At 33.0% G+C, this 23,969-nt stretch overlaps 1 protein-coding gene across 2 annotated transcripts in view; it reads right to left on the reverse strand.

The window, feature by feature from the left end:
* LOC106721645 (uncharacterized protein PB18E9.04c) overlaps window positions 1-23,969 on the reverse strand; it is a 181,813-nt gene that overhangs the window by 130,922 nt on the left and 26,922 nt on the right. For both annotated transcript variants that reach the window (XM_014516650.2, XM_045681944.1), the window contains exon 2: window positions 2,380-2,435. In XM_014516650.2, the coding sequence (XP_014372136.2) occupies window positions 2,380-2,397 (18 nt within the window). In that variant the 5' untranslated portion in view covers window positions 2,398-2,435. The remainder of the gene's footprint in view (window positions 1-2,379; window positions 2,436-23,969) is intronic.

A 23,969-nucleotide genomic window follows, 5' to 3' on the forward strand; every position in this document is an offset into this window, starting at 1 on the left:
AATTCATAGAAATAAAATGTACTTCTTGTGAAGACTTAAGTTTTTTATTCATAGAATAAACATTGGTTCCTTCACTAATTAATAGAAAGGAACTTCGTTCCATCCGGGTGTCCCTTGACACCTCTCAAGTTTTTTAAATAGATTTCAACGATAGTTTTCGTGTAAGTTTTACTAAAAAATATTAAGGTATGTTACAAAAGAATATGCAATTTTAATTAAACATTTCTATCGAAATTAAGTTAACGATATCGTAAATACGTCCAACCTTTGTAATAATTAAATTATTGTTAAGAGAAATTACGTGAGCTGTCTTCGAGTTCGATAAGAGTCATTAGCCGACTATTGCCTAACTGAATCTATTCAAATGCGATGTGATTTGGAAGGCGTCCATAGCGGGACAGCCATGCCCGCTAGCGCCATTACGTTCCACCAGTATAATTTGGCACCCGATGTTCTTTTAACGCTTGAAAATTTTCCGATCAAATGATAGCAGGATATAAAACTGTAGGGGTCTTTATATCCTGGATGGGCACCTGCGAGAATCGTGATGAGCCAACTCGCAGTTACGTGCCCCAATGGCTGGCTGTTAAGCTCTAAACGGCGGCTCATGATAAAGAAAAAAACTGTGGAGAAGATAAAACAGAGAGCGGTAGTTTGAAGAGAAATTTTATGACAGTCGGTTTCGATTACATCTAACGAGTGGTAATTCCCTTGAAATTTATTTTGATCTACAAAAAAATCATGTGAATTAATATCAAAAGAAATTAACGGTACAAATAGGTAATTATATAATTCCTAAAGAGAGTAGAACTAACAAAAGTAACTAATTAATTCAAGGAACTTCTAAATCAACATGCTGCATATCAGATTATGTAATACATAGCATTTCGATTTAAAAGTTTCTTAAATTAACTGAATTAGTTATTTAATCACATTGTGATTACATAAATTCCACCATGTTTTATTTCAACGCAAAAAAAGAAAATACTTCCTACAATGTATACTTGCATAGATATTGTCAGTTTTAGGTCAAGGTTTCAGGTTTAGTTGCAAGAGTAGCATCATGCGAAAGATATTTTATTACCAAGCCTTGGAAAGCTGTTGGTTATTGCAATCACGAGGCCGACTAAGTAATACAGCATAATTCTAGTAGAAGCCAGTATTTACAAAACTATGAAAATCCTACCTACACCTCATATTTTTAATATATAAATGTTAGACTATATTATAATGATTTGTTATGTGTTTAAATGGGTTAAAAGTTGCTGTTTCTACCTTCTCGTCGATTCCCATACAGTGTCTGTTCTTAAAGTTGAATAATCTTTCACTACCAACAATACATTTTGTACAGTTTGCTCTTTACAAGTCAGGGTAGAAAATATCCCAAAAACATGACAAATTTTGCCACCACCATATTCGCATCGTTCGACATCGTTAGCTTTCATGTCTGTCTGTTTTTTGAAGCGACACTGCGCTGAGTAATTGTGACGAGAGGCTTAACAGGAATGGTGCCAATTAGTGAAATACATAATGAGGCGGCTTCTCACGGCAGATTGACTGAGAGACGAGTTCTGACTACGCGTAATAACGCCGCATCTACGATAATGGGTTATGTTGAATTGGTTACGCCTGCGTTATTCGCATTCAAAGCGAACATCTTTGTATTTACGTAGATATACAGTTATATATATAGAGACATGCTCTAGATAGAAACTGACGCACATTCTGGACTAAATAATTGATAGAGATGGTTTTACAGAATATCGTATTGAAACTATGGAATTTAAGTATCGCTATCATATTAATCGCACTAAAGAAACCCAATGGTTGGAATTCATATACATTTATTTATGAAAAATGGTTTTAAACTGTACCAGTAATTAAAAAAATAATAGTGCTTAGCTGATTATATTTCGCACTTGAAACCGAATGGAACAAAAATGGTCACAGTCTAAATTAAGGACAAACGTAAAGAAATTTACTACTTCCCAATAATTATTGTGAGAGAGAAATTTAGAAGGAACGGTAATTATAATTAATAAAAAATAAAGAGTATTCTCTTCTACTTTACTAAAAGAATCACGATTCAAAGATAAATTTTATAATTCATTTTAACCAATTTTATAGTGTTAATTGCTTTACTTACATAGATAGTCTTTTGTTTCATTATTTGATTGTTTATGCACCGATACATTATACAAGTTGTGTTTATCTGTAAGTGAAATTACATGTTACCTGAAACCTGTTGTAATAGTGTCTAAAAATGATGTATGAACACATGTACTTTTGTTGATAAACCAAATAAATAAAAAAAAAATAAAAAAAAATAGTTATTATTTTTTGACTGTCTTTAACTTCTGTCTACAAAATGATTCTTACCGAGTTTATAGCAGTCATCGTGGCATGGATGTTGCGATTTCTACTTCCACATCATTCTGAAACAATCAAACGAAACCATTAATTACATTAAAAGCATGTTAAAACTCAGAATAGCTGTCTTTAAGTAAAGCTGGATACATCACTGATCATTAATGTCAATCGTAAAACGAATTAATCCAGAAACAATATCGCAAATGCTTTTGAAAGCGTATTGGCCTTGTTGACATAATGTGACTCAATGCAGTCTCCTCCATGACGATTCTTCTTAGAGAACAAAAAAATTACCATAGCTACTAACTTGTAAAGCACCTTAACACCAAGTGTTAAGTCTTAATCTCGAATATTGGATTACTGGATTAAAATATGTCTCGCCGCGAAGAGAATAGTCGTGTTCACAGTCAGTGGGGCAAACTTCCAAGTCCATTAATAAAATTGAATCAGTAGGACATTCCGAAGCACAGTATGTGCACGTGTGAGAATAAATAAAGTCTCCCGTACACTGTCGGCGAAAAAATCGAACGACAATCGAAGACGTCGGACGTGTACAGGAGACAGCAAACTACGACAGTCAGATACTTAAATGGAAAAGTGTTACGCGAATTGCAATTAGTTCTATTCCCGTAGTACATGTGACTCGTTACGTTAGCGCTGTGTTGACATGTCTGTTCCTATTCGAATCTAAATTCATCTGTACATTCGCCTACACAATTCATTACATTTATCAAATTATTCATGCCGCTGTCGGCGAATAAATTTAAAACTTGTGTAACGTTGTAATGCTGTCGAAAAATAAATCATAAATTTAAAAATATGCGTACAAAAACTATATTTCTGTAGCCGACATAGCCGAGAATTTTGGATTATGGCTTCTAACTTAATATTTGTGAAACAAGAAATGTCATAGACTTTATTCGACACTTTTATAAAAGACGATACACTAAAATTGTAGGTAACGAGACATTTAGTAGGTAAGTACTCGTATAAACAAGTTAATAAAAAGATTTTTGACTCCTACTGCACTTATACAGTCAGAAATATTTCAATTATACCTTTGTGTGTATTATAACAATCATTTTATCTCTATAATGAAAGTAAACAAAGTGAAAAATAATCAAATAATAAACTTATCCAAAGAGCATGTCTACTAAGTTATTAACTTTACTTATAATAAAGTAACTAGGAATATCATGGAACACTTCTTTTATTACAACAAAAGCGGTAAAAGTAAATACAGGAATAAAGACAAAGCAAGTGACTTTATTAAACAGCGCCCATCATTTTTATCGCTTTCCGTGAAAGTTAATAAAATGGTGAAACGACATAAATGCCTTCGTAAAATATTACTGTTTTAAATATGTGTCACAATATCTTTCAATTCTGAAATATAGAATATGCGTTTAAAATTAGTTTCTTTATGAAATTATTTGATATATGGATTCAGAAAAATTTCCTATCTTGGAAATGTAATTTTTTTGTATAAACAGGATCATTGACATTGCAATTCATACATTATTAAAATTTATCTTAGTAACGAACAATAATAAAGGAAGAACTCAAAAAAATTTATATATAAAGGTCCAAGTAAATAATACTAAAAGAGCAAGGATATTTTAATATTTTGCTCTTAACAAAAAAAAAAATAAAGAGAAAAAACACTATATAATATAAAATACCTGTGAAAAGGTTGTAACAATGAAATTAAAACTTTTAGTTCACCGGTTACGAGGGACCAGATCACATTAGATCAATTTGGTCTCGGGGTATTCTTTCCAACGACAACAAAACGACAGAAAGGCCCGAAGCCGCGAGACAAATGGCCAAAACCATTAATAAAATTGAATTAATGTGCCCGTATTGAACGACAATAGCCAAGTTCAAAGAATGCTTTATGTAAACCCTTGGAAAAAGAAAAGGACACAAAAAATCTTGCTCGAATTTCTACCGCACATTTTATTGAAAAAATAAATAATTGGTACAAATTACACCGACAAAAAAGCTGTCCAAAGTTTCCCGAATAAGTTTATAGCGTAGACTTTTATTGTTTTTTATAAAAAAATATTTAACTACGACATGGTTATCGTATGTTCAGTCAGTAGAGAAAAATCACAAGTTTTTTCCACTTTTCAATTTCATGGAACATAGAATAAGATTCAGAATTTATGCCGATGTAATATACCCTATGACCTAACTCGTCAAAATCGCATCAGTTGTTTAGACTTTAGGCTGTCATAATGGAATTTACTTACCTACAAACCCACATACATAAAAACAAACTTAATGGGCGCGAAAAACGTTAAGTATGTTAACTTCTTGTCCGTCGAGTTAAAAATAAACTAAAGTAGTATGTACTATAAATGAGTACACTAAAACTTAATTTTAATATAGTAGATGAAATTACGTCCACACGAAAATTATACAGTGCGAGAATAACGAACTTTCCTTCCGCCTCGCATATATAATTTCCCAATTTTCCGGGAGTCGGAAAGTGTTTCCGTTCACAGAGAACGGTCAACAGCCCCCACTACGAGGTTGTTCGGAATATCCATGTTTATTAGAAAAATGATCCCTAAACTTCGTTCTACTGAACTGAGTTCTCCGTAATAATCATAGGATCAGCTAATAGCTCACTTTTTAAAAATAGTTTTGATGTACTAACAAAGTTAATAAGTGATGAGACGAAATATAACAAATAATGTTGGTTATTTTTAGTTAAAATTCTTAATAACCATGGAACAAAGTTTATGGACAAGCTTTGGTATGATTTATACTTCAAAAGTTCAACACTAACAGTTCACACAACCGAAAAATCCAGTTATCTCAAGTGTCACTAACACAGTCGACTTAACATAAACATCTTTATGACTATAAATATCGAATACAGTTACGCTTTTTCTATTAACATTTCGCGCAGTCTTCATTTTAATTCATATGTGTAATTGTATACGAAGACTGGCCTGTGTGAGTAAGACATCAATACGACAAACGTTACTCGAATATCATCAATATTGACGTCATCTCCGATTTCCGCTTGTAATTAACAAGCCTATGTACGAACGTAATGGCTAACTTGATGTTTAAGTTTATCTGTACAACGTAATTAGTGATACATAACTGGCTTAATAACTGGCTAGCTTACACTTGATACAGTTGACATTTCTTATAATTGTGCGTTTCCATACACATAAATTAGGGATAACAATATGCTCTTGATGTGCAGCAATGGAAATCAGGGCTACTCGTTATTACGTCGTAGGTCTTAATAAATAGGTTTTACTTAACATGACTATCAGTGTAATAATTATCGCATTCGAAGTCCAAAGAGAACAGCTGGAGCGGTCAACGGGACGAATCGGCGTGTAAACAGTCGTCTGCCGCGACCAATTTGTTTCGAGCTATCGCGGCCATCGGCGCACGAATCCATTGCACATGACGTCACGATAAATGACGATTTCAGCAATGAAGTTAAGTCATTGCTGAAAATGTATTAAGATAGAATGTGGACCTATATATCTATACTAATTTTATAAAGAGAAATAATTTGTATTTTTGTATGTTACGAACAAACCCAAAAACTAATGGAACGATTTCAAAAATTATTTTGTCAATAGAAAGCTACATTATCACTGAGTAATATTAGGCTATTTTTTTAATTCCGCGCAGGTGAAAACGCGGGCAAAAGCTATTACATTATAAAACAACAATGAAGTGATTTTGTAGATCAATGAGTGGTTAATGTTTTTTGAGGTGTCTATCCCAACAGAAATATCATTTCAGTTAAATATTTTTGTACAGGCGTTTTGACAGTGGAACCCCACGGTTAAATGAAGTGACCTGTGAAGCATGTTAGCAAAAAGCGGGCATTAATTAGTGCATAATATTGTCTGTAGACATCCGTAAGATTAAGAAAAGCAAATCAGAAAAGTAAATTAATCATAGAGGTGTGAAGATTTAAAGTCATTCGTATACCGTCCAATGGAACCAAACTCACACAAATCAAGTCCGCTACGGCAATGCGCGACGAATCGTGAATAGTCTTGTTAGCGTTTCACACTCAGGCCGAGTCTACCCATTAGCTGTAATTGCCAATTTATAACTGATATATCGAAATTAATTTACAATCAAAGAATTAAATTCGCATCCCACTTGGATTAAATATTTTGCAACAATCTGGCATCTAAAGAGCTAAAATTTAGCATGTATAAACCGACAAAGTTATTTGACTTGGTGGGCATAAGTCAAACTAAATTTTGATAGCTTACTAGCTCCTCCCTGTTAATGTCAAAAAATGTCACAAGGTCCTTATCGTATTGAAGCTATCGTGTCATGTTTTTTTTTGTTACTGAGTAGTCACTGTTTGCCTTGAAGAGTCATTTACAGCTTCACCGGGCTTGAGGCGGTCTACAATAATCCGGACGGAACTTACCGAGCGCGAATGGATTGTAAGTGGCGGCACCTACAACTAGCAGATTAGGATGACCGACGACAGTCATAATAACGACGCGACGCCATCTTCAGGTGTTGGACAATGGTGGGCAAATCCAATACTATATGAAGATCGCTATTGCGCATGTACCATGGGCTCCCGTGGCTCTACGCAAGAATCTAAATCACCTGAAGTGGATGTATTTTTCGGGGCTATGTGCGCGAATACCGGATTAAATCATGTTTTATGGCATTTTCTATGTATATATGGATTTTAAATATTTCCTGACAAAACTAACTGCGACTGCAGCGCCTCTCTGACCAGTGCAAATAAACTTGTTGCGTTATATGACAAGTTTACAACTTAATTACATTCACCGAAGTGGGTATGAAATTAACGACCTCGACTGTGTATGAAATTGTACATTATATCGAAAAGGCTACATTGAGCCATGATTCTTTAATACATTTTAGGTTCCAAAAAAGGGTGAAACATATTTTCTACCTACGTTAATGGTCCTTAATTAAATTTGGAATATTCCGCGGAATCCTTTGTGCCGCTATAAATAAAACGTTATTTTAATATGCTTTCTCAAAACAATATATTTTACCAGTACATACTATACTCCTTAATGTGAAAAACAGAATACAATAGAAAGAACATATACACACAAAAAATACTCCTTTGTGAATCGCTTATAAAATAAGTAGTGTTAATTAAAATTAATTTCAAAAACTCAAACAAGCATAACCTCATAGTATAAGTAGTTAGGTGTTACAAGCAAAATAATTAATTTGTAACCATGTATACAAATTGGCAGCTTGTTCGTTGTAACCTACTTGAGAAAGAACTTGTTAAAGGAAAGTTTCTCAGAACAAATTTGATTTGCTATGTTGACAACACTGGCAGCTGACATATCGCGCTTCGTATCCGGAGCTTCATTATTGTCGGAACTTCCGTGCGGGTCGGACGTCTCTAAGAGATCTGGAACGTTGACCTGATTCTTGTTTCCCCATCTTTTATATTCGATAAAGTTACTGAACACATATTTCTAAGATGTCTTACATCTTTATCAGAGAAAATTGATTGCATTCCCGTTTTTTTCCCCTTCCTCATTATTTATCGCGATAGAACTTTTCGTTAAAACATTTTAGAAAACACTTCAAAAGTATTTTAGGAAAAACTTCTAACGATTGCATTATTTATTTATATAAATTAATGGATGCGCATACACATTATATTCTGCTCAATCAAGTACCTCGAAAACAGCGTACTTTTTAAATAAACGATTTCTTCCAAACTGATCGCATTTGTATTAATTTCTCGTAATCGGTTTGCATATTAATTGGTATATTATGTATAAATTGTAATTTGTACAAATAAAATTATATTTATTACAAATATTTGTATATTAATCATAAATTCCAATCTTGAATGCATTTCCGGTTGGCTGGCTCGTCGATCACATTAGCGAACTGTATTTATTTCAGTGTACGCCTATTTGTTATTACATTTTGATCGCTTCCGAGAAACGAAATATATGTATTTAGTGGAAGTAAATTTCGATGAAACATACATAATTCTGAGTACAATTTGTAACATTTCTCTTTTTGGGAAGTATATATGTAATATCGTTCGCCAATTATTAATTCTACGAATACTTGTGTAACATGAAAATATGATATATTATATACTAATATAGGTAACTAGCTGTCGCCTGCGACTACGTCCGCGCAGATTTAAAAAACGTAACAAGTAGAATATGTGTTCTTCTAGACTATGTTCTACATCTGTGCCAAATTTCGTCAAGATCCGTTGAGCCGTTTTGGAGATACCTTCAAACAAACATCCATCCCTCTAAAAGTCGCATTTACAGAGATTTGCAGAGCTTATATGAAATACAGTTTAGCAAACACAAAGAAATCAATTTAAAAAAAAACAATGCCTTACACTTTTATGTATGACTACGCAACATCAATGGGGAACTTAGATTTTTCAAATTTTAAAATTACTTGAATTTATCGTATTTGAAATTTTTACACAATGGATGGAAAACCCTTGAATGGATTACTTTAAAATGTTATTATAAAAACTGTAACAAGTTTTTTTTTTACACTGAAGACCAAAATAATTGAGCTAATGCTATACCTTATCTTTGTCAAATTTTACTAAAATGTAACGCATTTCTCTGTTCTTAGTATATCTCTAGCATAAACGAGTGTGGATTTGTTTGTGTAAACATATTCGATTGTTACATCTCGAATGTCCGTTAATTAATTACTTGATGCCAGTTTGTTTACGATATTAATAAAGTCCATTTGTTATACTGCTGTAAAGCAATATCAATTACTCTGAGCTTTATCTGAAAAGGCATTTCTTATGTGTAAACAAAAATATGTTTCTTTGACACAAGCAACAAGATAACAGAAAACAGTAACTAGATGTATTACGGACATATCCGTATTATTGTGATCCGTATTTTTCTTTCATTATCCATCGTTTTGATTGATTTTTATACAAGTTTATTAACGCTTAATTATTTTTATCTACAAATGTTTGTTCTAAATTAGATATGTTTATTAAGATGTATCTATTAAGTATATCTTAGCGACTGCATCTGTTGTCAACCACAACACATTGACATGAATGGTAATGACAATATTAATTAGTTTATAATTCAATTGTCATTGTATGTGGCATTATCGTAAATAAACTGACACATCAAGATTTACGTGTAATTTCACTAGTATATGCAAATTATATATTTTTTAATTAATTTCTTATGTAATTGTAGAACCACCTTTAAATATATACATTAACGCATGGATCCAATAATATGACGAGTGAAAAACAAACTATCGCTTGTCGTCTATTTTTTTTCCGCAAAGAAATCAGAGATATCCCATTAAAGTGAGTCTTGGGATAATTAACAACGCGGCTGGTTTCCTGCGGGAGCGGGCGGTGCCCGTAGCGACGGGAACGTGATTTCTGCAGGTGAATGGGAGCTTTTTGTGCTCCCAAGATTCTTGTAATGTCGTTGCGAAACTCGCTCTAGCCATCTACCGCGTTCACTGACTTTTGCTTAGTGACCTATTTTGTTTGACTAGGTTTTTGGTTTTGTACCTACGTAAAATTTTATGTTTTATTTTTTAATTTATCAAATCAAATAACTTATTTTCATGCTTTTTGTTTTGGAAAATCGAAAATATATGTAACATGAACGTTGTTAAGCTCCGTAACTCTTGATACGTAGTACATTAATTTTTATTTTACTCCATCAAAAAGCGTGCATGAAAACCTATTTATATACTTTTAAAACTTTGTTACACTATCTTTTATATTTATCGAATATAAATAACTAGCTTTCAATAATCATTAAAGACGGCAAAAAAAAAACGATGAAATGGCCAGTGATAATCAGCCTTATAATTATTTTGGCATTGGTCACGACGTCCCACATTCCTAAGTCCGTATTCTTCCTAGCAACCCGTCCGCCAATTTGTATAAACACTGGTATATTTTTAAAACTTGTTTGTCACCCGACGAATTTTGGTTAGTTCAGTCGTCTACCGTTAATGACAAACGATTCTTTTTTAAGTTGCATGTTGTTTTTAGAACAGCATTTATTTAAATCGGATCTACATCTTGTGCCAAGAATGCAAAACTTAAGAGTAATGACATTTCTTGTGAGATACGTTAACGTAGAATAAGTAAAGATAAAAATGTACTAATGAACAAGATATTTATGTACCAAATAATGCAAATAATATGTTAACCATCATAATAACTAGTGAAAATAATAATTAATCTAAGTAAAATTCTTACAGATACGATTTCTAATGTACCTATATAAAACATATTGTAATCTTTGTTTTTGTCAAAGATAATTAGAGAGATGATGTTATGTTTAATAGAGATTTGATCTCAGAAACTAACTATTAGTCTTTTTATCCGAGACGCAAATCTATCTATATATATAAAAGAAAGTCGTGTTAGTTACACTATTTATAACTCAAGAACGGCTGAATCGATTTGACTGAAAATTGGTGAAAAACGGACATAGGATAATTTTTACCCCGTTTTCTATTTTTTACTCCGCGCGGACGGAGTCGCGGGTAAAGGCTAGTTTTACATAAAGACTTCGTTCAGAAAAATGAAATGTTTTGATTTATTTTTAATTGGGATTAAATTTAGTTTTAGTATATTTTTATCAACTTACTAAAACAAACAACCTATTTAATGTATTTTCCACTATAAATTGTCTCTGATTAAAGCAGTTAACTATGAAAATCAGTACATTAAAACTAACCATTCTCGTAACAATTGCCGCTCGTTATTCGATTCATCTGTTATCACTATCTCGCCTAACAGCGTGTAGCTAGAATGAGATAGCTGACAATTTATAGAATCGATATTCGATTTCGAGTCTAACGATAATTTGCAGCGAGTAATCAATTCTCTTTGACTTTGTTTGCCTATCACACGCCTAACAGTGTTCTGATGTTCACTTTGCAAAGCCAAAGCCAAACAAGCTTGCTAACATCGGAGTCGGCTGAGAATTGTGTAAATTTACTCTGAATTTGATTTCAACAATTTCTTAAAATATCAAAATAAAATGTCTATGCCGTATTCCAAACTGAAATTTTAAAAGGCATTGTTTTATTGCAATATTTAGGCATTTGAGTGAGACAAATCCAACACGTCGTAACACCACGACTATCTCTTCCAATCTGTTTAATTTACATATTCATAAGAGATTTTTTTTATCTAGTTCTGATATAATCATAAAAATTGTCAGAAAGTTTGTAACGAATACAATTCCAAAATGAAAAAGTAAAATTAATTCTAACTTACAATTTGTGATATGTTAATTATTAGCAAGTTAAACGCTGAAGGGTACAATGCGGGAAAACCGAATGTCCAGAAATAATATTATTTTAAAGACCCGTTAAGCATAAAAGCAACCGCTCATTATCATACTAACATTACGATTAAAGTACTGACCTATTTATTCAATGTTGTAATTGTAAAAAAATACCTATATATTCGTTAAAGAAGCATCGTTAGATCCTATACGTCTCCCCTCTGAAGGCCTCGAGAGCCGAATCCAAGTTACTGGTGACCAAGCATGTGTTAACCACGCTGGTCTAGTGCGGATTGGTTGACATTGATTGATATGAGCTGGTTTGGTCAAAAACACCATAAGTAGTGTTCCGAGGAACTGTTTGGAAACTGGAACTGTTCCGTCATCCAACAACAAGACAGACCACCAGATACCATTCACACCAAGTGAAAGGTATTCCGCAACGGTGCGATTTTCGCGCAATTTTCATATCCAAACCAATACGGCAAAGGGTCCTTCGAGAAGCTAGCATACCATCTCTTTAAAGGCGGCAAGGCATTTTCAGTTCGTCTAGAGTTGCGGATGTCCATGGGCGTCATTAACTACCTCGGTGTAACCGCCGCTTACCAACCCTTCTCTTACAAAAAATAGTTTTCATCACCGTAAGAGAAATTAGTAATCTATACATTAAAATTCTCTAAACAATCAAATTGTCTGTTTGTGATTTAGGAAAAATGTGACATTTATTACACAGGATAACGAAAAATATTTTTGTGTCCATATGTATGTCTGTCCGCAAGGCAGCGTTTGTTCCGGGTAATCTCCGGAACCGCTGAACGGATTATGACGGGAATATAGAGGTTGCACGATGGTGTATTATAGGCTACTTTTTAAATTTTGCGCTGACGTATTCGCGGGCGACTGCTAGTATATACTAAAAAGGTATACGTACTGTCAGAAAGTACTACCAGAAATTATTCAAAATTATTTCACTACTAGCTTTTTCCCGCGACTCCGTCCGCGCAGAATAAAAAAAAAAAATGAAAACGGGGTAAAAATGATCCTATGTCCTATTCCTGGTTCTAAGCTACATGCCCACCAATTTTCAGTCAAATCGATTCAGCCGTTCTTGAGTTATAAATGGTGTAACTAACACGACTTTCTTTTATATATATAGATGTAAAGATAAAACTTAGTAATTGTAGTAGATTTCGAATGTGTTTTACTTTAGTTAAATTCAGAAACATATGTGGCGGTGTTTCCTCCATAATAATGATTAACTACGAAACATATCAAACGGACTTGTCTCTAATTTCGTCTTGCCGCAACCCAAATATGTAAATAATGGATTACATTAGTTTTGACACTTGACAATACGAGTATTCAGGCGTGTGTTTCATAAAATAGAATCCACGCCGCTTTGTAATTACATATTAATTAAATTAAATTTGAAACTAACTTAATGTACAACATACTATGAATAATACGATACCCTACTCGACAGATTCAATCAAATCGTCGTCTTTTAGTCATTAACAAGAAATTATTCAAGCGTAAAATTAATAATTATTAACGCGTGTTTGGTATAGTTGTACTCATATGTGCCAACGCTTCTACTAAAAGTTTACGGAGCAATGGAGCGACCAGTCTTCCAACCAGTCGACGGATCAGACAACCAACTCGTCTACCTACTATTCTACCGTGAATAAAACGGTAGAAATAGTATTGAAAGAAACCATCTATTGTTTTTACTTTAAACCTAACTAAAACACGTAATCCAGCTAACTCAACACTAGAACCAAAGATGGTTTGATCACAAATACATTTCTCATCTGTAGCATTAAAACTATAAGCTACACTTGAGCCGGTAAATGACTACACACAAACATGGCACATTTCCAACGTCCAATCCAGCGTAGCGATTGTAAATAAACCTTGTTAGGTTTAAGCCTTCCAACAGACCAACGCAATAGAGAAACTAGTATTTAAACAAATAATAACACGTATTATATTTACGATGATTGGTTATTTATATAAATGTTTAGTATATTGCGTTATTTTGAGCCATTTTTGACGACTATATAAAAATAATAAACACAAAAAAAATAACACTTAAAACAACTAGCAATATACCAAGAAGCAAATCCGCGTTTCGTCTGATGAGTGCGTGTTGGACGCCTAATATTAGTCCTCTTTCCCTTCGCACCCTTTTTTATAAGGAGAGGATGGAAAGGGGAAGTGGATTTAACGAAGCAGAGGACGCATTGGAAGAGGAAATATTCTGGTCCCGTCGATAAAAGACAGGCAACGTAACTGCAATTGCAGATGTCTATGGGCAGCGGTCGCTTTGCTAAGTTGGCGTAATCAGGTGTCCAAATGCTTGTTTGCCACCTTATAATATTTAAAAAAAAATTTAAACTATTACAAATATACTTATTTTCAACATTCGTAAATATATTATGAGTACTAAGTAAAAAAGGAATATTTCTATTTTATGTAAAGGCATAACAAAATGTAATCTAAAATAAATGATGATGACAGGCGAATATAAGTTGTAGGCGGTTTACATGACCGTAGTTTGATAGTACTCATAAAAGCCATCCATCGGACCCCGCGCACGCTCTAGCGAACAAACTTCGCAAAGCCGACCCATGCTGATGTAGAACACTTAGACTTAAGTATAGGTTTCCACTGTATAAAACATATTGTCTTCCCTCCGATTCTCCTTGAAAAAAGGAAGATAGCAGAGTTTTTGTATAAGTCATTTGAGAGTGAAAATCCACGGTGAATCGCTTCGCTTCCCATGACCGATGGAATTATAATTGATGCCTAAATCAGCGTATTTTTGTCAAAAATATCAAGACTTGAATAATTATTATTCTTGTATTAAACATTTTAGCAGCATACCAAGTAAGCTCTGAGCTAGTCATAGGTGAGGGTCACGAGACTCGAACGGTTTTGAGTAAGTTATAGATTTATAAATTAAACAGTGAAATGTTTTCTATACAAAATAACGACAAATCGCCTTTTATAGACTACGAGTATAATTAGAGTAGAAAGTAATTTAGCACAAAAGCGACTTTTATTTGCAGAAAAGTTTGTCGGAACATATTCCGGAATGAATACTAGTCCAGTAAAGCTAAGCGAGACGTACGGGCTGACTTCGACTGCCGGTCAACTAATCCAATGAAAAGTTCCGTTTTCATTACGACTCGGTGTAACATATTTGGTGAGAATTAAGTAGAATAGATCTGTCTAAATCCATTTGTTTGCATTGACTATAACCTTTTAAACCTTTTCTAACTTTTACACAGATATGATTCTATTTTCGGGTCGATATAAATAACTGTTATGATCACTAAAAACAATTCTAAAGGGCACTGCATCTCTAAGATTTGACCAAGTATTCAATTAGTTAGAGTAAATATATGGGATCAGCAAATCTTTTTTTTTTTCAAGTTTTAAAAAAAAACACAATATTCTTATAATCTTACTAATATTATAAATGGGAATGTTTAGATATATGGATGAACGGATGGATGTTTATTAGAAGGTATCTCCAGAACGGCTTCTTAAATCTCGCTGAAATTTGACGTAGATGTAGAACATAGCCTGGAAGAACACATAAGCTACTATTTTTTAATCTATATCTATATATATAAAAGAAAGTTGTGTTAGTTACACCATTTATAACTCAAGAACGGCTGAATCGAATTGACTGAAAATTGGTGGGCAGGTAGCTTAGGACCAGGAAAAGGACATAGGATAATTTTTACCCCGTTTTCTATATTTTATTCCGCGCGGACGGAGTCGCGGGTAAAAGCTAGTATTTTAATAAAGAAAAGAACTTTAACATGCGTATAAGCATTTGACCTTAGACGTAAAGCACCTAATCTTGCCGTAGTGAATTTAGCAGTCGTTAACCCGACTAATCCCGCAAGATGGCGGAGACGTAAAAATATTGTGGCTGGCTTAAAATTTTAATAAAGCATGCGGTGTATGCTAATAACATGGCCGTCGTATGGGATAATGTGTCACGTACTCCTAAGTGTGTATAGCGAATGCAAATTCAGCAGATAATTTTAAAATTAATACTAGATTAAGTTGTAATTTGAGAATACTTGTTAGTAAAAAGCATATGAAGGTAAATAAATTAATTAAGGCAAGGATTCATCATGATTTGATGAATCTGTCGAACGAATGAATGGCAAAAATTATCACAATAATGAGTTTAGAACTCTTTAGTTTAATCAACTTACGATAAATAATTCTTTTAACTAATAATTGTAAAAAAATATAAGTATTAAAAGAAAATCAATATTGATTTTGAAAATAAGATCGTAGAAAACAAATATTGTTAATTGTGTCATCAGCTAAACGACTTCTAATAGAGCTGCAAATATATACGCACAACGAATTTAAAGTACCTACTCATGCAACAGCTATATTATTTTCCAACAAACTGCTAGCACCGGATCCGGTTTTCGGATCCGGTATATTGGTACCGGATCCGGTAACCATTAAATGATGCCGGATCCGCCGGATTACCGGATCCGTTTTTCCGGATTGCAATCCCTAAATGTATGACTAGTTCATTTTTATCTATAAGTTTTGATGAAGGTAAAGTCAAACTTTACCTTTAATATATTCTTGCCTAAAACAGTTTAATGGTAACTATGCGGAGAACTTTAATAAAATGAATTTATTAAGAACTAAATTAAATTGCTGCTGTTATTGTTAGATTAAAAATTGGTACGTGTTTGTTGAACAAAACGCAAGGTATCCTTACATAAGCAGTATGAAGAAGTTAAGTTGATACTAGAATCGGTTAACGTGGAATGGAAGTTACCCTGAAGTTGGCACTCAACCAAATTCCGGCATACAATAGGGCGGCTGACAATGTATCTACGAAATAAACAACGAGTGTTTTCGGTTGACAAGGAAAATTGTATGTAGCCATGAAAACATAAGATATATTTATTTTGTCTAGGGTTGTCTGTTTTATGGTACATCTATTTTATAGATAGAAATAGACATATAATTTTAATAGTGGTAGACGCCAGCAATAACAACACAGTTGCACGAATTGGTCGGCGCGCCCGGTGAAACACCACGACCACAGGCGCAAAGTGGAAGCAATTCCGCGTTTCACCTGATGAGTGTAGTGCCGGAAGCCTAATTTTGAATAACTATGGCACGTATGAAATTTTGAATTAACTAGCGACGGTTTGGAATCTATGTGTAAGGTCCTTCATTAGAAACAACTATTGAACGTTCCAACTCCAAACGCAAAACACACCTCATGTAATATGCTATGCAAATGCAAAGTATTTTTGGAAAAACCAACTTATTCGCACTTTAAAATAATACTAGCTTTTGCCCGCGACTGCGTCCGCGCGGAATAAAAGAAAAAGACTTTATAAGTAGCCTGTGTGTTCTCCCAGACTATGTTCTACATTTGTACCAAATTTCATCAAAGTCCGTTGAGCCGTTCCGGGGATACCTTCAAACAAACATCCATCCATCCATTTAAGCTTTCGCATTTATAATATTAGTAAGATATAATTTCACATCATATTTAACAATAAAAAAATTTGAAATAACGTTTCTTTCGTAACATATTGATATTCATAGTTTCAATGTTTCCGTCAGTTGTGGCATGCGAATGTTTATTTTCAGATATGAGGTAAACATCGGATAGATTATATTCAGATGGACAAGGTCAGCTGCATTGTAATGTACTCGTGTTTATTTATACAACCAAACTGACAGATTCAGTTACTTTTCGTTCTTATAATGAACAGACGCAAATAAAATGTGAACTTCATTGGAATTTTTTAACCGTAGATATTCGTGAACGAAATATCTGTTTTAAAAAAATTGTTAACTTTATTTTTCTCAATGTAAATGAGAAGGTCAGGGCGGCTCAGGACCGGTCATTGTGGCAATCGATGGGGGAGGCCTACGTCCAGCAGTGGACAAATTCAGGCTGACAATGATGATGATGATGATGAAATGAGAAGGTTACAACATATTTTGAACATGTGTTAAGGCAATAGGTTTATCGAAATAACTACGTATGCTGCAAATTTCAAAACACTTTCATTAGAAGCAAAAAACACAATTCGAGCAAACATAAAATTAGTATGATATTCGCACAACCCTATTACTCAAATGTAAATTTATATATCCATAATTATGCGATTTATTTTATTAGAATGAATAGGTTGGCGTTACAATAATAACAATTCTTGAAGCATTATAAAGCTCGCTCCCGTGAATAACTATTTCGCTGTTTATTACTTCGAATTGATGTTTTTATGTGACATGCGAAGATAATGAGAATACACTCATGTAAATTAATTCATTATGTTACAAATACACGAGTTATATATTTTCTATATGCTTTTTGAAAAAAGAACTAAAATGAAATATATTTTTATTTTTTATATATAAGTGTCAAAAACCAGGCCAATCCGTAATAACATAGATGCGTTGCCAGCCTTTTTCTATTCATACTCTCCTCTATAGAGTTCACCTTCCCTTCCCTTCCTTGGCTTATTAGGAAAATGCTTGAAGGGCAGGACTTCTTAAATTTCTCCGTAAGACGTTAGCAGAAAGTTATAATATAATTGGCGAAGTTGGATTGACAGATTAGCACAGCTTATTTAAAGAATTCTATAAAATGAAACATTGAATCCTTTCTCCATAATTGATTTATAGGTCAGCGGCTCGGGAGCTCGGGACGTCTCTCCGTTGATCCGTAATGCTTGTGATTGGATAAAGGGTTGCTTTAGAGAATTTGCTCCCAGTGTAAGCCCGCCATTAGGGCAAAGAATTATTTATGATGATATTATTTTTCATCCGAGGAATTTTCCCTTTTAGAAAATAAAGAAATAATGATTTCGTTATTCCCGCTCCGCCTTCAGTAAATATTGCGTACGTTTTCATGGAGTAGAATAAATACGGTTTGAAGATAAAAAGGGCAAAGGGTAAATAATAAAAATCGGTCAAGTGTTAATCTATCTTAAGCTCTTAAGGTTCATCTTTTAATAAATTTATATTAAAATAAAATTGTATATAAATGTTAAAATACTAAGTATATAACAGAAATTATTTTCTGTTTTACACAGCTTTAAGTTCTTTTACGGAGATTACACTAAAAATGTGCATACCGAAAATATACAGTAACAAGAAAACAAACAGTAAATCGCGCTACTGTTGACGTAGCCATGTTTCAACTGCGAAGAATGTCAGTCTATTTGAGTGACCCTCTAAAAAACTTTGTGCCAAACTTTTAATTTCTTCAAAACTACACTGCCTTGACTCGACCAAGATCAAGATTTATGTACCATGGGCACATCATGAAATAGGAGCCAAGGTGAATGGGCTCCTTTTAACGATGAATAGGCAATCTTGTTGTTTTAGTGGCATTGAACCTCTCAAGATTGGCATCGCCCCAGCTTGTAGCAGCCTGAATGATTGGATTACTACGATTTTATGTGTATTAGAAGTCTTTAAAATGTGAACAGCATATTACGAACTATGCGACGAAAAGAGTTACATGTCTTTGAAAATCTCATGAGACATGTAATTTTGTAATGTTAAATGTTCGTAACAACTCAATTAATACCTACGTTGTATGAAGATAATGAGAACATATTGTATTTAAAAGCAATTTTAATTAGCGAGGTATTTAATTTGTGAAATAGGTGTTAAAAAGTAAGAGACTTTTTATACATTGTTAGTTGCCTTATAATTTTATGTAAGTTGATTAATAGTCCTATTTTATTATGTGTATTTAATAAGCACTAGCTGTCGCACGCGATTCTGTCTGCGCGACATTTAAAAAAACTTTATAAGTCTTTACGTTCTTCCAGACTATGGTCTACAACCGTGCCAAATTTCATTAAGATCCGTTGAGCCGTTCTGGAGATACCTTCAAACAAACATACATGCATCCATCTAAACATTCGCATTTATAATATTAGTAAGATTATTGTGAGATTTATTTCATTGTGCTATATAAACTAGCAAATATACAACTATTAAATTATTAACATAACTTATAATTTTATTAAGACGAAATAAATTTTAGTAATTCTTTAACCATTAGAAAATAAGACACTTTTAGTACATTTTTTTTTATAATACAAGACTAATTTACATCGCGTTAAACGTTAAATTGTTCTACTATATATAAATAATGTTCACATTCTCAGAATTATTTAAAATAAAATGTAAATAAGAACTAATCGACTACAACAATAGCAAAATAGTTCGCAAAAAATATATCAAGAGAAGTTTCACTAATCTCTACGTAAATTATATGAACGATTTATTTTCGCTCGGTTTCCACAACGACATTAGCACGACGATTATAAGAGGTCAATGTAACCATCTCTACATTCTCTCAATTTATTGTACAAGAGTGAAAAACAAGGTTTAAGTGTAAGTTTTATCAAATTATTTTACTGATTCATTTTTCATATACATATTTTGTATTTTGTATGACAAATACATATTAATTCCCTCGTAGCAGTAGTTTCAGACACCCTAAGTTACCAAGAATTGACATGTTATCGTATGTCATCGTATCATACTACAAGAACGTTGTACACGAACTCGTCGATAAAGTAAATTGCAAGTACATTTCTTAGGAGCGCTCGGTGTGCTCGCAGATTCGCTCGCCTATACTACTTGATAATATAGGAATACAACAGTCTGCTCACTATAAAAATAGTAAAAAGAGTGGAAAGGTGCTCTATTAAGAATGAATTATTAAATTACGACACTGAGTTCGGTCTGTAATTTAAAACAGAGTCGATAAAGGCGTATCTGAAATGATCTTTTGCAGTGAGTTCCGTTCTATTTTCGTAGAAATATTTGAATAGCAACGACACAAAGACACAAATAGCGACAGCGAGAAACGCTATTTTTCATTCAATTAAACAATTCATGTTATCATTGTTTTTATTACTATCTGAAATTGTGAAATTGTTTCTGTTTTAAAAAAGAAAGAAACAAGCAAGGAATTAACATAATATTAATAATTATAATAGTAGAATTTCTAGTATTCATTACTTGATGAAGATTAGAAATTCTATTATATGACTATGATGACAAAAATACAGTCGGAACAAAAAGTATGTTTTTAATTTAACAAAATAAATAAAAGCGATATAAGGTTTAGAAAATGAACATTGCCAAATTTTTATCAAATCATCACTCATGATGGTGCAACAAATAAGTACTATCATTCTAATATTCTAAATGCGAATGTTTATATGGATGGATGAATGTTTGTTTGAAGGTATCTCCAGAACGGCTCCATGCAGTCGATGAAATTTGGCATAGATGTAGAACATAGTCTGGAAGAACACATAGGTTTACTAATTAAGTTGTTTTTTTTAATTGCGCGCGGACGTAGTCGAGCGCAGTCGTTTTTATACTTTTCAAACTCCCCACCTTAAGTAAAGTTGCTGAAAATCATTATTAACCTGAACTGATATATGAAAGAAGATAATCATTTTGTAAAGTCTTAGTTGAAGGAAAACCGTATCTTACTCATATTATAAATGCGAAAGCTTAGATGGATGGATGTTTGTTTGAAGGTATCTCCAGAACGGATCATAGGCTGTTTATTAAGTTTTTTATTTCCGCACGGACAGAGTCGCGGGCAAAAGCTAGTCGAATATAAAATAGAATTATTTTTTTACACGATGCGTTAAAAGACTTTTATAGCATCATAAAGGCAAAAGTTAAGTTGTATTCTTTACTATGACTCCTTAGTCTGTTATTTGCTACTATGTTATGTGCGTCGCACCTGCGTATAGGTCGTGTTAGTCGAATATCTAAAATAAAACGGCCCGATGACGAAACCACATTGTTCCAATTATATATGACAATTTAGCTACGTGTTTCTTCCGTCAAACATTAGGCAAGCTGCCAAAGTGTAAGCTAAAAAAGTGGTCAAGTGCGTGACGGATCAGCGGGAAACAGGGTTACGTCGTTTGTAAAACTGAAATATATACATATAAATAAATGTATATCCTACTTGCAGAAAGTATCAATATAGTTTCTGCATCATCTCATTTATTTATGTTCCTTGAAAAATTCATGAATACAAAATTATAAACTACCACCAGAAGCATGAACTACAAAATGTAATTACATACATAATATGTAAATCTTAAAATTATACCAAAAGATAAGTCTCAACTTCCTAGATCTCTTCTACTGCCTAACTATATTACCATACCTAGGACAAAAAAATAAGAATATCTAAATAACTTATTGCTACCATTAAAAGCTATCTTATTGTTATTATTCGAAAAAAATAAACAAAACCCAAATAATAATCTTGTAATAAATAAATAGCAGTTGGCAATCAATGGAATTTAGTTAATTTAATTAGAACAAAACCGCGCGGACTCTCAAACCTTTCTATTCGGATCTCGAACTCGAGGAATGTGTTCCAAAATTCACATCTGTCGAGCACTAATTCAAGCGAGTGGCTTTGTTTGTCACGCCGTAGACAATGTGCTGGAGGCGACTTCAGTTAAATGCAGGAATAATACAGTTTCTAATTTCCATACTACAACGGATTGACCAATTCCTGTCTTGCTTTATTATTTTAATTGACGTGCAAAAGACACACGTGTTAGTAAACGTGTATATAATGTTTTGTTGCAATGTTGACGCAAAGGATAGGCATATATGTCTTTAGATGAATTCGTTTCATTCACAGAAAAACCTACATAAAAATACGTTTTATATTTTTTCGTTAATAAAAATAACCATAGAAATTTCATGCTCATATACTCGCGTATAATGACAGCTAAGTAACTAAGTTAAGTCTTAGTTACTAGTTTACATTTCCCAGTAGAAGGGCAGAGTGAAACTAAGTGTAAGCAAATAAAACGGTTCCGTATAAACGGCTGAAATAACTACGCCGTCGGCGAAACAACTATTTGAGACTCGATGACACCAGACCGAATTAGAATTCCATGAATAAATACGATAATATTTGATTCAGTCGCTTTAACGAATATTGCAGCCAATTGAGACGTGCCTTGAGGAATTTAGAGACGTCATAATATAATACAAACAAATTCAAGTTAAAATTAGATTTTGCTTTGTTTAAAATAGAAAGGTCAAAATCACAGACGCAATTGATAAAACTATGAAAATGTTTACAAAATCACTAGATAAATTATGAATGGAGATAACTATTTCTAATAAATGTGTAAATATTCTACAGTTCAAAATGTTTTTTTTTTTATTCAAAATAAAAGCAGTAAAAATGTTATAGGGGCACAAGCTCGTTGCCTTATGCATTCAAAGCAATAGTTTATTGGAGCGTATGGATGCAGTCAATGTGCTTACCCAACCGGCCTAGTAAGCACTCTCCGCAAAGCAATAGTTCTCTTTATTCTTCCAGTCAACCGAGGAAAAGGTCAGAAGGTAAACTAGTGACTTTCGATGCATTACTTAAGTACTTTTGACTAACGTTAACATATAAACTAGTCATAAGACCCGATTTTTGTCATGTGTATAAAATAGTTCACAATTTCCATTTAAAACGCCATAATAATTGATGTCAATCATGTTCTATTCTTTCTATTAATGAATTGAATTATAAATCAAAAATATTATTTAAAACGAAAAAAAGAATTTTAATTTTAATTTTAAAAACACTATAGTATACAAATAGATTATGTTTAACACTGTAAAAATATTAGTTACTAAGTATATAGGGCAAGTTCGCAATTTCAAACAAACTGGTAATTAAACGTAAACGCTGAAAAATGTAAGACTAAAAATATGAAGTACATTTTTTGGGGTAAAAATTTTACCGTTAAAAAAGGAAAAAGAAATGCTACGACCGGGTAACAACTCACCCTAAGGCATTACATGCAACACAAAAAGAATTTTTAATGTTAGCTATGTTATTCCGTTACGGTGTGTTTTATGGTCGAGGATAAAATTCTATTTCCTCTCCAACTAATGACAAAGAAAACTTAAAAAGAATTCGCATATACAGAGTTTATATTTTCCTAAGTGAACCAAAATTAACGAAACAGGACATTAAATCAATAGCTAATTTATTTGGAAGATCACTCTTTCACAAGTGTAGAAGTTGTGTTATTAAAGCCATTTTACTTGGTGGAAAAAGGGGCTAAGAAGGAGAGATTACAAAGAAAAAAGGAAGGAATGGCGGAAAAAGGGTTTGTCAAAATAAGTTTATAGTAAAAGTTGAAATTAACATCTGTAAGTATTTGTTCGTCAATCTTACTACTTACTAATACTATGAAATGCAAA

The sequence above is a fragment of the Papilio machaon genome, chromosome 17 (genome assembly GCF_912999745.1).
Source record: "Papilio machaon chromosome 17, ilPapMach1.1, whole genome shotgun sequence".
NCBI lineage: Eukaryota > Metazoa > Arthropoda > Insecta > Lepidoptera > Papilionidae > Papilio > Papilio machaon.